The 15,332-nt window shown below is 43.4% G+C and overlaps 1 protein-coding gene across 5 annotated transcripts in view; it reads left to right on the top strand.

The window, feature by feature from the left end:
• unk (unk zinc finger) overlaps positions 1-14,956 on the top strand; it is a 17,787-nt gene extending 2,831 nt beyond the window's left edge. The window contains exons 3-16 of one of the 5 annotated variants that reach the window (XR_013804243.1): positions 527-703; positions 1,384-1,505; positions 2,364-2,499; positions 2,583-2,700; positions 3,493-3,577; positions 5,908-6,188; positions 6,426-6,491; positions 9,552-9,735; positions 9,825-9,914; positions 11,385-11,570; positions 11,707-11,892; positions 13,556-13,816; positions 14,218-14,389; positions 14,563-14,956. Coding sequence is in view for 4 of the 5 variants with exons in the window: in XM_079660555.1 (XP_079516681.1) it covers positions 527-703; positions 1,384-1,505; positions 2,364-2,499; positions 2,583-2,700; positions 3,493-3,577; positions 5,908-6,188; positions 6,426-6,491; positions 9,552-9,735; positions 9,825-9,914; positions 11,385-11,570; positions 11,707-11,888; positions 13,556-13,816; positions 14,218-14,373 (2,044 nt within the window). In the remaining variant the exon portion in view is untranslated. Of the gene's footprint in view, positions 1-526; positions 704-1,383; positions 1,506-2,363; positions 2,500-2,582; positions 2,701-3,492; positions 3,578-5,907; positions 6,189-6,425; positions 6,492-9,551; positions 9,736-9,824; positions 9,915-11,384; positions 11,571-11,706; positions 11,893-13,555; positions 13,817-14,217 lie in introns of all 5 variants that reach the window. The other 4 variants (XM_079660555.1, XM_079660557.1, XM_079660556.1 and 1 more) reach the window with 4 other exon arrangements.
• Positions 14,957-15,332: the final 376 nt, after the last annotated feature.

Genomic DNA, 15,332 nt, shown 5'->3' on the forward strand with positions numbered 1-15,332 from the left:
AGATTCCAGATTCCCTGTCCTCCATCAGGGGGTGCTGCAGCACCCTCAGCACCCCTACTTCCCACGGCCCTGCTCAGACCCCTCCTCTTTTATGAAAGCTTTATACCAGAATCAGCACTTTAGAAACAGGAAGTGAAATAGAGGGATATGGGTGAATGGGTGATCTGTTTGGTATTTTGAGCAAAACACTTCATAGACATGTTTTTTATATATTATATCTGAGACCTATGCTGTTGCCTACATAGCATGATCGGTGACCTTTAATATAACCTTTTTTGTTCCTATTTCTTTTTAAATTACTTTTTTTATTTCAAGCTTGTTATGAAAATAAGTTATTGGGCTTTTTTCTTATCAACTTAAATTTGTAAGAAAATGTTTCCAACTTGAATTTACTCATATTGGGTTCTTATTAACACATGAATACTGTGTTATGTATTTGAACATATATGTTCTGTCCATTATTCCCCTTGAAGTTCTTCTTCTCTGTTGAAACCCATGTGGTGTTTCTTTGTTTCCTGTCCTCCAGATGCCCGTTTCTGCACCGGACGGCGGGCGACACAGAGCGCAGATATCACCTCAGATATTATAAAACCGGCTCCTGTATCCACGAGACGGACTCCAAGGGCCACTGCAGTAAAAACGGGTCGCACTGCGCCTTCGCCCACGGATCACATGACCTGCGCAGCCCTGTGTACGACATCAGGTGCCGAAATGACCTCTGATTATACCCCAGACCCTGGATGAAAGTACTCCGCTTTTAAAAAACATGTCGATAATAACAGGAAAACCTATTTTTGAGGCAAATCATGTAGTTTTTTATGTATAAGGAATATGCGTGGGTGTATTTGAGCATGATATAGATACAGAAAGAGAATTTAGAATTTAAGACAAAAGAAAATATTAGAAAAATCAAGAAACATAAATATAGGTTTTTGAGAAATACCACCAATTAATTCTTATTCTAGTTGTGTTTTTGATATAAATATGCACACGAACTGGCCCTGGATGTATTTTGCAAGGTCCGGTCTTTTATCTAAACATTTCCAAAATTCTGAGAAATATATACAAGTTCCCAGAATGTTAACCCCTAACCCAGAATTTAGACAAAAACTTTAAAAGTGACCGGTTTGGACCGAAGCTGGACGAGCATTAATCCCAGCAGATACATATATTTAATCTGATCACATGACCTGCGCTGCCCTGTGTACGATATCCCTTTGTTTACTGTGTGTGTGTGTGTGTGTGTGTGTGTGTGTGTGTGTGTGTGTGTGTGTGTGTGTGTGTGTGTGTGTGTGTGTGTGTGTGTGTGTGTGTGTGTGTGTGTGTGTGTGTGTGTGTGTGTGTGTGTGTGTGTGTGTGTGTGTGTGTGTGTGTGTGTGTCAGGGAGGTTCAGGTGATGGAGTGTCAGGGTCCCTCGGAGGGGGGGGGAGGCGGAGGAGAGTCGGGTCAGGCGGCGAGTACAGCGCTCATCGAGAAGATCCTGAGCGAAGAGCCACGCTGGCAAGGTACGTCTGAGACACAGAGATTTAAAGGGGACCTATTCTGCAATGTCATAACGATGTGTTGTCTTGTGTAACCATTAGCCAATCAGCAACCAAGGTAACCCCCCCACCCCCTTATCACCTGAATCTCCTCCTAGAGCTCCATTGAGTTCTTTGTAACCAAATCTCTCTCAGAGAGGCATGGGGAGGGGCTCCTTATTTTCATCTAAAGTAACAGACAGAGAATCAGCACTTTGGAAACAGGGCTGAAACAGAGGGGATTATGGGTAATGCTGCAATGATCTGTTTGGTGTTTCAGCCAATCAGAGACAGGCTCTGGATATATCTGAGACCTGTGATATATGGATGAAGAGGAGGGTGATAGGGGACCTTTAAAATAGGTTCCCTCGGTCATGAAAGGGAAAACGTTGGAAAGATGTGGAAAAACGGGGAATTTCCTAAAAAACAAATTGCTTTTGAAAATCTCAGAATTCTACGTATTTCTATGAATTTCTGTTTTTTTAGACCTAAAAAACGGTCCTTATTATACCTCTCACTTTCTGCAAGGTAAAATAAAGTTGTGGAAAAATTATATGACAAACAGTAGCATTATAAAAACTATTATAACATTAAAAAATTAAGAGAAATATGTTCACAAACTATGAACCCAGGAACAAATCTCTTTCACATTTCAAGATTCAAGATTCAAAGGTTTTATTCTGATATGCACAAAGTGTAGAAATTCTGACAAAATGAAATAGGCTTTATTGCGGTGATAACTATTTAGATAAATAAGTAGATTGCTAGATGACGAACAGACGGATGTTTGTGGGAGCACTCGGGTGTTTACCAGTCTTTGTCTCTGTGTTTTTCCTCCCTCAGATAACAACTACGTCCTCTCCCACTATAAAACGGAGCTCTGTAAGAAACCTCCTCGTTTGTGTCGTCAAGGTTACGCCTGTCCGTACTTCCACAACAGCAAAGACCGGAGACGCAGCCCTCACAAACACAAATACAGGTGAAGCACCCCCGACTGTATTTCCACACCTTGCTGTTTGTTTGAGTTTGGGCGTGTCTGAATGCGTTTCCCCGTGTGAGCAGAGCGCTGCCGTGTCCGGCCGTGAAGCAGAGCGAGGAGTGGGGCGACCCGAGCAAATGTGAGGGGGCGGAGAGCTGTCAGTACTGCCACACCCGGACCGAGCAGCAGTTTCACCCCGAGGTCCGTCCGTCAATCAAAATATATAAACACAGAAATTATTAGATTGTTTTTCTCTGCCATTTTCAGAATAAAAAAGAACATTCAGATAATTTTTTTCTAATAAAAATTAAAATCTGAGCTGATCAGATTTCAGCCACTTTATGATGTCACAACGATGTTTTGTCTTGTGTAACCATTAGCCAATCAGCACCAAGGTAACCCCCTCCCCTTATCACCTGAATCTCCTCTAGAGCTCCATTGAGTTCTTTGTAACCAAATGTCTCTCAGAGGGGCGTGGGGAGGGGCTCCTTATTTTCACCTAAAGTAACAGACAGAGAATCAGCACTTTGGAAACAGGGCTGAAACAGAGGGGATTATGGGTAATGCTGCAATGATCTGTTTGGTGTTTCAGCCAATCAGAGACAGGCTCTGGATATATCTGAGACCTGTGATATATTGATGAAGAGGAAAAAATTAAACGTTTTGCAGAAAAATAAAATGTCAGAATTTTTTTTGCTGTTTTTACCTGAGAATTAATTTGTTTCCTAAAAAACTGAATTCTTGGGATTTTTTATAAAAATTCTGAATAAAAATACAATTTGCAGATCATCTCAGAAAAAAAGGTTTTATCTTTTATCTAAACATTCTGGGAGAAAATAATATCTAAAAAAAAAATCTGACTGTTTTTTTTAAATATATTCTTTTTAAATTCTGAAAAATCTTTTTTTATTTTCTCAGAATGTTGAAAAATATCACACACTCACTTAAATCCCAGCAGGTAAATAAACATGTTGTCCTTGCTTGTTATTCCAGATCTATAAATCCACAAAGTGTAACGACATGCAGCAGAGTGGCAGCTGCCCTCGGGGGCCGTTCTGCGCCTTCGCTCACGTTGAAAGTAAGTCCCTTTACCGAAACACTAAAGGTCTCCTATCATGCAGAATGCACATAGAGGGATGTGAGGGATGTGAGGGATGTGAGGGGTATGAGGGATATGAGGGATGTGAGGGATGTGAGGGATATGAGGGATGTGAGGGATGTGAGGGATGTGAGGGATGTGAGGGATATGAGGGATATGAGGGGTATGAGGGATATGAGGGATGTGAGGGATGAGAGGGATGAGAGGGATATGAGGGGTATGAGGGATATGAGGGATGTGAGGGATGTGAGGGATGTGAGGGATATGAGGGATATGAGGGGTATGAGGGATATGAGGGATGTGAGGGATGTGAGGGATGTGAGGGATGTGAGGGATGTGAGGGATATGAGGGATATGAGGGGTATGAGGGATATGAGGGATGTGAGGGATGAGAGGGATGAGAGGGATATGAGGGGTATGAGGGATATGAGGGATGTGAGGGATGTGAGGGATGTGAGGGATATGAGGGATATGAGGGGTATGAGGGATATGAGGGATGTGAGGGATGTGAGGGATGTGAGGGATGTGAGGGATGTGAGGGATATGAGGGATATGAGGGGTATGAGGGATATGAGGGATGTGAGGGATGTGAGGGATGAGAGGGATATGAGGGATGTGAGGGATGTGAGGGATGTGAGGGATGTGAGGGATATGAGGGATATGAGGGGTATGAGGGATGTGAGGGATGTGAGGGATGAGAGGGATATGAGGGATATGAGGGGTATGAGGGATGTGAGGGATGTGAGGGATGTGAGGGATGTGAGGGATATGAGGGATATGAGGGATATGAGGGATGTGAGGGATGTGAGGGATGAGAGGGATATGAGGGGTATGAGGGATGTGAGGGATGTGAGGGATGAGAGGGATATGAGGGGTATGAGGGATATGAGGGATGTGAGGGATGTGAGGGATGTGAGGGATGTGAGGGATATGAGGGATATGAGGGGTATGAGGGATGTGAGGGATATGAGGGGTATGAGGGATATGAGGGATGTCTAAAATGCATGATCTGTTTGGTATATTGAGCAAAACACTTCATAGACATGTTTTTAGTGTATTGTATATATCTGAGACCCATGCTATTGCCTACAAATAGCATGATAAGAGACCTTTAAAGCTACTGACCCAGAATCAGCACTTTAGTAACAGGGCTGAAATAGAGGGGGCTAGAATGGGTGATCTGTTTAGTAGCAGGGTTCCTACGGTCATTAAAAACCTGGAAAGTCATGGAAATTCAAAATGCTAATTCCAGGCCCTGGAAAAGTCATGGAAATGTAACTAAATATAATTTATATTTGATTTAATCGCCGAAATAGTAATACTATAACGATAATAAATATACTGTATAGTAATGAAACGTAGAATGGCATTTAACTGACGAGGTGTTCGCTGGTGAGAGATGTGAGTTACTTTAGCGTGTAGAAGCTAGTAAGCCTATTGGATTTGTTTTAGATCGGCACGACATGTTTCATATGCAGACCTTATTTTCCTGTTCCACGTTAAAATAAACCATGTTCAGTGGTACTTTGAGTAGGGCTGTGCGATTATGGCGAAAATCATAATCACGATTATTTTGGTCAATAATTGATATCACGGTTATTAAAAACGATTATCCATTTACTTTGAAAACATACATTTATTGAAAAAAAAATTGAACAGTACGTTTTTAACAGTTGATTACCCTGAACTTAAAGTATAATTCAACTGGAAAAAAATAAATAAATAATAATAATCGTTTTATTTCTATTACGTTGTTTTCGTAATCGTTGCAAGCCAAAATCGTAATCGAGATTAAAATACGATTAATTGCACAGACCTACCGCTGAGAAAGATTAATGTTTTTGGTCATGGAGAAGTCATTGAAAATCATTGAGAAGTCATTGAAAATCATTGAGAATCATTGAAATTCATTGAAAATCATTGAAAATCATTGAAATTCATTGAAATTCATTGAAAATCATTGAAAATCATTGAAATTCATTGAAAATCATTGAAATTCATTGAAAATCATTGAGAACTCATTGAAAATCATTGAAAGTCATTGAAAATCATTGAAAGTCATTGAAAATCATTGAGAAGTCATTGAAAATCATTGAAAGTCATTGAAAGTCATTGAAAGTCATTGAAAGTCATTGAGAAGTCATTGAGAAGTCATTGAAAGTCATTGAAAGTCATTGAAAATCATTGAGAAGTCATTGAAAATCATTGAAAGTCATTGAAAATCATTGAGAAGTCATTGAAAGTCATTGGTGAAAAAGTGTATGAATCCTGTAATAGGAGACCTTTTTTTCTTTGTATCTCTCTTCCAGGACCTTTTTCCTCAGAGGAGCCTTCCTTCCCCACCCCCAGCTCCCCCCCGCCCCCCCGGCCTCCGGACCCCCTCCCTGCTCAGGACGCCTGCTCCAGCCCCATCAGGCTCAGGATGGGTTCTGGCTCTGGTTCTTATTCGGACCCTTTCTCCCCCTCTGCGGGGTCATGTGTGGCGGAGCAAGGGCTTCTGGGTAATGTGTTGTCTCTGTGCGAGGATATGAGCGCGTGGGCCGGAGAGGGGGGGTACGGGAGAGCGCCGGGGTTTGAGAGGGAAGACCAGGTGAGGAGAACAGAGCATTGTATGCATTATGAAGAAATATTAAATATAAATAACAGTTTCTTTAGACAATATTCCAGACAGCACACAAACCTCCACAAGACATAACACATGAAATACATTACAAGTCACATCCATACATTCAATTCACTTCACAAACATTATCATTTCTTTTTAATAACATTTAAAACACTTTTTCTAAGAATGATATCCTGCATGTTTTCATCTTTCTGGTTTCAGGCGAAGCAAAGGAGTTTCGCTCTCGAGCAACGACACAGAGAATTTGCAACAGCACAAAGCAAACAGGTACAACGCCTCCATTGGACTGCCTTGTTTACTTCCTGAACACAGTGACATCACTATTGAACACTCACGCTCCTATTGGCTACGCTACAACACATTTGATTCCATCAGGGTGTCCGCGGGGTCTTACAGAGTTTTACAAGTTTATAAATCAATTTAGTGAAAATTAAGGTTATTAAAAAGTATTAAACAGCATTTTCCAAGGTATTACATTTTGTATCTTGTTTTCAATAAGTATATAAATTGTCCAAAGAGGTTGTATTCTACAGTCTGCCTGAATGTAATCATTGCGTAGGTGTGTAGTGTGATTCTGTGTAGTTTATGTATGGCATCCCGTTGGATCTGATGTCATCTCTGAACAGGACATCGCACGCTCACTTCTTGATGGCGCGAAGGTCCGTTTACGCCGGTTGCTAAGCAACATCGTTATGGGGAAATACAAGTCTGCGTCCAAATGGTTGGAAGATAAGGAGGAAGGACAATCAATACTGTATATAGTCAGTGTGAGGTAAAGTGTGTTGCCAAGGTAACCGGTTAGAACTCCAAGTGGCGATGAGGTCTTAAAATGTACGGAAAGGATTCCTGCATCATGACATGTACATGGTTTAGTTGAATAATCGACTCTGATTGGTCAGATGGGACATTTTAGAAGTCAATATGACATTAGTACAGACCGCTGTTAAGCACTATAATGACTTAAGGAGGATGAAGAGAGAGAAAGTTAAAAAGACGGAGTGCTGGACCTCAGAGACAGACAGGAAGTGAACACTAACAGGAACACGGTATGGACTCTGTAGTGTCTAAGGACTTGAAGCTGTGGACATTGATCAGAGCTGCCTTCATTTTAAAGTTCCCATGTCATGCTGTTCCGGTTATTACCCGTCCCCTTGTGTGCTATGAGTCTGCAGAGTCAAAACCCTCAAAGTACACCCTGTAGCGAGTAAAACTCTAACACAGAGAAGACCTGTCTGTGCTGCCCCAGAATGCCTCGTTGGACATTTCTCTTTTTCCATTGTTTACTTCTTGGGTATAGTGACGTATTTCGGGTATAGTGACGTATTTCGGATAGTGACGTATTTCGGGTAGAGTGACGTATTTCGGGTGTAGTGATGTATTTCGGGTATAGTGATGTATTTCGGGTATAGTGATGTATTTCGGGTATAGTGATGTATTTCGGGTAAAGTGACGTATTTCGGGTATAGTGACGTATTTCGGGTAGAGTGACGTATTTCGGGTAGAGTGACGTATTTCGGGTGTAGTGATGTATTTCGGGTATAGTGATGTATTTCGGGTATAGTGATGTATTTCGGGTATAGTGATGTATTTCGGGTAAAGTGACGTATTTCGGGTATAGTGATGTATTTCGGGTATAGTGACGTATTTCGGGTATCGTGACTTATTTCGGGTATAGTGACGTATTTTGGGTATAGTGACGTATTTCGGGTATAGTGACGTATTCCGGGTGTAGTGACGTATTCCGGGTGTAGTGACGTATTTCGGGTATAGTGATGTATTTCGGGTATAGTGATGTATTTCGGGTATAGTGATGTATTTCGGGTAAAGTGACGTATTTCGGGTATAGTGACGTATTTCGGGTATAGTGATGTATTTCGGGTATAGTGATGTATTTCGGGTAAAGTGACGTATTTCGGGTATAGTGATGTATTTCGGGTAGTGACGTATTTCGGGTATAGTGACGTATTTCGGGTGTAGTGACGTATTTCGGGTATAGTGACATATTTTGGGTATAGTGACGTATTTCGGGTATAGTGATGTATTTCGGGTAAAGTGACGTATTTCGGGTATAGTGACGTATTTCGGGTATAGTGATGTATTTCGGGTATAGTGATGTATTTCGGGTATAGTGATGTATTTCGGGTAAAGTGACGTATTTCGGGTGTAGTGACGTATTTCGGGTGTAGTGACGTATTTCGGGTATAGTGACATATTTTGGGTATAGTGACGTATTTCGGGTAAAGTGACGTATTTCGGGTAAAGTGACGTATTTCGGGTATAGTGACGTATTTCGGGTAAAGTGACGTATTTCGGGTATAGTGACGTATTTCGGGTATAGTGACGTATTTCGGGTAAAGTGATGTATTTCGGGTATAGTGACGTATTTCGGGTATAGTGACGTATTTCGGGTATGGTGATGTATTTCGGGTATAGTGACGTATTTCGGGTATAGTGACGTATTTCGGGTATAGTGATGTATTTCGGGTATAGTGATGTATTTCGGGTATAGTAACGTATTTCGGGTATGGTGACGTATTTCGGGTATGGTGACGTATTTCGGGTATGGTGACGTATTTCGGGTAGAGTGACGTATTTCGGGTATAGTGACGTATTTCGGGTATGGTGACGTATTTCGGGTATGGTGACGTATTTCGGGTATGGTGACGTATTTCGGGCATAGTGACGAATTTCGGGTAGAGTGACGTATTTCGGGTATAGTGACGTATTTTGGGTAGAGTGACGTATTTCGGGTAGAGTGATGTATTTCGGTTATAGTGACGTATTTCGGGTAGAGTGACGTATTTCGGGTATAGTGACGTATTTCGGGTATCGTGACTTATTTCGGGTATAGTGATGTATTTCGGGTATAGTGACGTATTTCGGGTATACGCGGAGCCGTTACGTTTGGACCAATCCGCAGGCTTCCTCACACACACGGCGGGACGTTGCGAGGCTCGCTGCTGCGAGACCTAAACAATGGAATTATGATCAGTAGAAATGGCCATGACATGGGACCTTTAAATTCACTTGTTGTTGTCGGAGCTCCAGCCAGAGCTTACTTTCTTAGAGGAAGCTATAATGCGATCATTTTTAAGTCAATAAAATAATTTCAATTAATATTGGGAGTCAAGTCGTTCGTGTGTTTAGTATCTGGCCGTGAAATAAGCGGGATAATGTGCAGCGAGGCGGGCATTGTTGGAGAAAGAACAACCGACAGGGTGATCGCGTCGGGCTCCGTGATCCAGGGCTCTCTTTGCAGTAATGAGCGCCTCGCTGCACCTTACCCCTCTCAGCGTTAATAGCTCTTGTTCCTCGTGATTCCTCCAGGACTTGCTGGTGTTTCTGCCAGTAGGAAGCCCCCTCAGTCTCTCCTCCAGCATCCCCTCCAGTCTGGCTGCCACCCCCCCCAGCCCGGCTCCCATTGGTCCCCTGGGATCCAGCATGTCTTCGGGCATGAACGCCAACGCCCTGCCTTTCTATCCCACCAGTGAGACCGTGGAGTCCGTCGTTGGTGAGTTGGAGACGTGCAGAAATCAGAGAGCTGCGACGGTATGAATCTGAAATGACTGTAAATCTGATTTATATTTGTTTCTGTTTCAGAGTCGGCTCTAGATGATCTGGATCTGAATGATTTCGGTGCTTCGGGGCTGGAGAGCAGCTCTGCTTTACCCAATGTGGGAGGCATGCTGGGTAATACCTGAACCCACCATTGTTCACCATGTTAAGCAGTGTCTATCAAACTTTTGAGAATATTTACAAATATTTATCATCCAATTTAACCCGACAAGCGTAGCACATTTTCGGTAGTACAACAAATAAAGCCTGATAAGTCCTGACTATTTAGTGAGATACGTTTTTATTTTCCTTTCTACATATTTTTAGCTGCTGCTCGTTTCCTCAAATACATGTTCTTGAATAGCATCTGTCATTCTAAATCTAATTTGACTTCAGTATGACACAAGGCGGTCTAGGGATCTGCACCTATTTATCCATCCTTTAGCCTCCACACGTTCTCTAACACATGCTGTCTGGACCTTAATATTAGGATATCTCCTCCAACGGGAGGCCTGACAGCTTCCGATTCAACCAATCAGTGATGATCGGGCTGTGAGCCTTTTTCCAAAACAATGCAATACAGGTTTTGGCGTAGAAGGAGCAGAGGTCTATAATGGCTCTTTAACACTGCAGCACGTAGCACGGTTGTTGCGTTTCCAGTAGGGCTGGTTCCGGCTAACGGGTACTTTCTCCACCTTTTTTCTGGCCCTCCAACAACCGGGCTGAATATACTAAACTAGTGACGTAAACACTCTCGACTGCTGATTGGTCAGAGAGAATCGCTGGCAAGGGAGCTACAACTACAACAAGGGGGACATATGTGACCCTGATTTAATTGTAATACACGTTTCAAAATGATGCTGAAGTAACAACATACTGATACCGGTTGTAAAAACCATGAATTAATGCTTTGACAAGTCTGCAGACAGACGGCAGGCGAGAAACCTTTTAAAATGTTTTCTGAATGGAGCTCGGCTAAGCTAACGCAGTATATGCTCCGACCGTCTACACTCACAACAACGGCCTACAGACATAAATAAACCAGCGCCTGTATTCTCCATGACACACACAGTATGTGGTTTGGACTTGTTTAACTTCTGTCTAGTTTCTGAACAGATAGGAGGAGCTGTGAGCTCTGAGTGCTAACGGCTAATGGCTGATTTTGGTTTTGTGGTTCGCATTGAAGATGACGTCACGGCAGTTTTACGCAGCGTCGCTCCGCCTGCCGAACAGCCGAACGCCCGGCCTACACTGCGTTACTATGGTTACTACCCCTGTTACTAAACTGTAATGGAAACGTAGCATAAAGTGAGCCTGGCCTACCGAGGCCTAACCATACCGTACCAAGCCGTGCGAGGCCCTGCAGTGGGAAAGCGCCCAAATGTTCGCTCACTATATTCATGCTCTTCTGGATCCAGTCAAATCTGCTTTGAGATGATCTTGTCTATCCTCGTCCCTCTTCCCAGAACACCTTCATCTTTCTGATATGCTTTTCTCCTTTCTACATATATGTATCTGCTGCTAGTCAATTCAAACTGATTGTTTCTATTAACAACTCCAACCTTTGAGAAACACAACTCATTGTTGTTTGTCTCTTTTCTCCAGGAGGTAGCCAGTTCCAGAGCTCAGCTCCAGTAAATATCCCGGGATCCTTTAGCAGCTCCGCCCCTTTTAGCTCGCCTTCGCCTTCTCCACCAATCAGGACGCACTCTTCGCCTTTCTTCTCCACGCCCCTCTCACAGCCCAGCCAATCAGAGAGCACCTTCCTGGGACCGTCGCACAGCTCGTTAGGTTGGTGGAAATATAAATGTCCTGTATTTTATTTAGTCTTCTATTACAACCACAAGGGAACGCTTGAGCAGAGCATGTCCTCTTTCAGGTTTTGAAGTGAATAGTTAATGTGCATTTCTATCCCTTCTGCCTGCAGGTCTGAATGGTATGAGCAGTAATATCTGGGAGCACTTCCCCTCGGGGCGGGGCTCTCCGGGGACCCCCCCCACGCTGCTGTCTTCAGGGCCGTGTGCAGAAACCCCTCGTCTGAAGCAGGAGCTGGAGGAGGCGCAGAGGGCGCTGAAGCAGTGGAGCCACAGCTGGAGGCACTCAGCTCAGGTGGGTAGGTAGTGGGGCGAGAGGAGAGAAACAGGTTTAACTTTATACTAAAGATAAATTATTCTGTAGGTATTTTAATTCTTTTCTTTTAACCTATCAAGCCTAAGAAAATGCAAAAATCTTAAAGGTCCCATGTCATGCTTTTCTGGTTCTTACCCGTCCCCTTGTGTGTTGGGTAGCTTTCTCTGCATGTGAACGGGTCACCAACCCTCAAAGCACACCCTGAGTAAAACTCCCCAGAACGCGTCGTTGGATATTTCTCTTTTTCTTCCTGGGTCCAGTGACGTGACCCAAATAGACCAATCCCTCAGCACCCCCCCTTCCCGCGTCCATGAGTTCTGCAGTGTCTCGCTGACCCCACGCAGCAAGCAGGAAACAACACCAGTAACCAGGTCACACTGTCCGCTCCACACAGCGAGCCCCCCAACGTCCCGCCAACACGGCACCCAGACTAGGGATGCATATCGTTGACTTTTTTACGATACCGATACCACTGAACGATACCCATACTCAACCGATACATATCGTGATACTTTGAAAATGTATCATCCCACAATTACTCCCATGAAGCGCTTTACGATATAGTTAACATGTCAAATGAATATTACATTCAATTGTGGGACTTCTTGGACCTTTTAGTAGGCTACTGAACAAACAATGAAAAATACATTAAAAATATGAAGAAAACCGATTATGGAATATCTTTTATAACACCCGCCATCACGGGCCACGGACTCACTTAAAAAAAAAATCGAAACCGGATCTGATTTCGGTACGGTATACCGTAGCCACCAGTAACCGGTATTTCGGTAATACCGGATATCGGTATGCATCCCTAACCCAGACCCCACGCAACATTCTCATCTGTTTGTCATCACTGGTGTCATTTCCTGGTTGCTAACAAACGCCATTGTAAAACATAAACACTGATGTTCCGCTGTAACGGTGGTGGACTCATCCGAACAGAGTGGACGTGCTGACCAATCAGAGCACAGGGAAGGGGGGGGAGGAGCTCCAACAAGCCGTGTAGGACAGAGTGAATACACACACTATACAGAGATGCTGTTTGAGAAACCAAAGTGAGTTTGGAACATTGAACAATGTGAATCTATTCTAGCAGACCTCAACAATGGAATCATGATCAGTAGAAATGGCCATGACATGGGACCTTTAAAATGTTTATTTTAAATTCAATAATAAGTCATCAAATACACAATAACACTTTTCCCCTAATTTATACGTGACTTAATGGTTTTGTTTTTAAATGAATAAAAATAATAATACATACAGAAATAAAGGGAAAAACCAAATCATTTACTGAATGTTTTCATTTTATTCACATGGCTTTATGCTCAACGTCAGCCACATAGTTTGTTGGTAATACAAATATGAAATCCCAGGCTCCACCAACAATGCAACAGACAGAATACCTGAGTGAACAACTTTTGTAAAATAGTGCAAGAAGAATTACAATTAAATTAAAACAGCATCAATCTAATAATGCAAAAATACATTATTCTCCCAAAAAACCCGTTATGTCCTACTTCATAAATACTGCAATCCCGTTCTGACTGTTTTCTGCCTCCTGCTGGCTTTTGCATGTTATTCTGTCCCTCACTGCGTTCACCTGGTAAATTGTACTGTTTCCTGCTGTCTTCCTCCGGTAGACGTGGGCGGCTCTGAAGGCGGACGCAGAGGAGTCTCGATCTCGTGCTTCTCGGTTATCGATGGAGTCGGAGCGAGCGAAGCAGGCGGAGGTGGAGGCGCAGCGGCAGGCCACTCTCCTGCAGGAGGCGCTGGAGAGCTTAAGGACCGGAGAAAACCCTCATCTGGCTCTCCATCAGCTGCAGCTGCTGCACCGCCTGCCGCTGGACTCTGTGGTCAGCCTGCAGGCGCAGATCTGCAGCAGCTTACAGGCTGTGGAGCAGGTAACACACACACACACACACACACACACACACACACACACACACACACACACACACACACACACACACACACACACACACACACACACACACACACACACACCTGTAGAACACTGTAGTCTACCAAAAACAGCATAACGTGTATCGTGCATTAAAATACCTTCAAACGACTAGGCCTACTTTCTTCGAGTTGTGCAAAGTCTCAAGAAATGTGTATTTTAATCAAAGGTAATGTTTTGGTAAGTGTGCTGTGTTCAAAAGTGAAAGTATGTTCTACTCTGGGGGATGCTGTTGCACCTTGAAGAAGACCCATATCATCCCTTATGTTACAAACCCACCGGGTTAATCCTCCAGAGGTTTGTTTCTTGAGGTCTAAATATGTTCCTCTGCGTCTCCTGAAGGTGGTGTACAGGAAGCAGAGGCACTGCTGTGTGACCTGTGGAGATCCAGGATCAGTTTCGCTGATCTGTGGTCACGGCCTGCAGTGTGAGAGATGCTCCAGCTCCGCGGAATGCCCCCTCTGCCCCGAACAGACCCAGGACCAGCAGCTCTCTTGACCCCCGAATAGACCCAGGACCAGCATCTCTCCTGACCCCCGAATAGACCCCGGAGCAGCAGCTCTCCTGACCCCCGAATAGACCCCGGATCAGCATCTTATAACCCCTGAACAGACCCAGGACCAGCAGCTCTCCTAACCCCCGAATAGACCCAGGATCAGCAGCTCTCCTGACCCCCGAACAGATCCCGGACCAGCATCTTATGACCCCCGAACAGACCCTGGACCAGCAGCATCTCCTGACCCCCTTCTTACACCAGTCAGTCCTGATTCCTCTCATAATACCAGCTCTGGATCTCTATCTAAAAATCAGTTGGAGGACGTTTTATAATGTGACACAGTTCTGGTTTTGTATTTGATAAATGACCGTCTCTCAGTGAAAGCTCTAGGATTTTTCTAGTTGGTTACCCGAGGAACACAAGTACTTTTGACTAGTTAATGCTCTTGACCAGCGACACTGTTCTTCACCCCTTTTCTAGATCTGTGAAAATAAGACTTTTGCTTTTACTTCCTCTCAAACTCTAAAAAAGGCCTTGACACAACGAGTACCTGACGAATAAAAGAGAACCTGCCTACGAATGTTACATGTTCTGAGGCATTTAAGCCATCAAAGGGATTACAGGATCTGGTATGAGCTGCCTTCGTGTGAATATATAATATTTTAAAATATATAATTGGCTCAATTCAACACAAAAATATATCAAAGTGCAGGAAAACCAATAAAACGCTGACATTTTACAGAATTAGCAAACTTTAAAGAACATGATACCGGTGTTATCCATCTATCTCTATCTCTACCTACCTATCTCTATCTCTCTCTCTACCTACCTCTCTCTATCTCTACCTACCTACCTATCTCTATCTCTATCTCTCTCTCTATCTACCTACCTATCTCTATCTCTCTCTACCTACCTCTCTCTTACTCTACCTACCTACCTATCTCTATCTTTACCTATCCAT

The sequence above is a fragment of the Notothenia rossii genome (assembly GCF_949606895.1).
Source record: "Notothenia rossii genome assembly, chromosome: 11".
NCBI classification, from domain to species: Eukaryota; Metazoa; Chordata; class Actinopteri; order Perciformes; family Nototheniidae; genus Notothenia; species Notothenia rossii.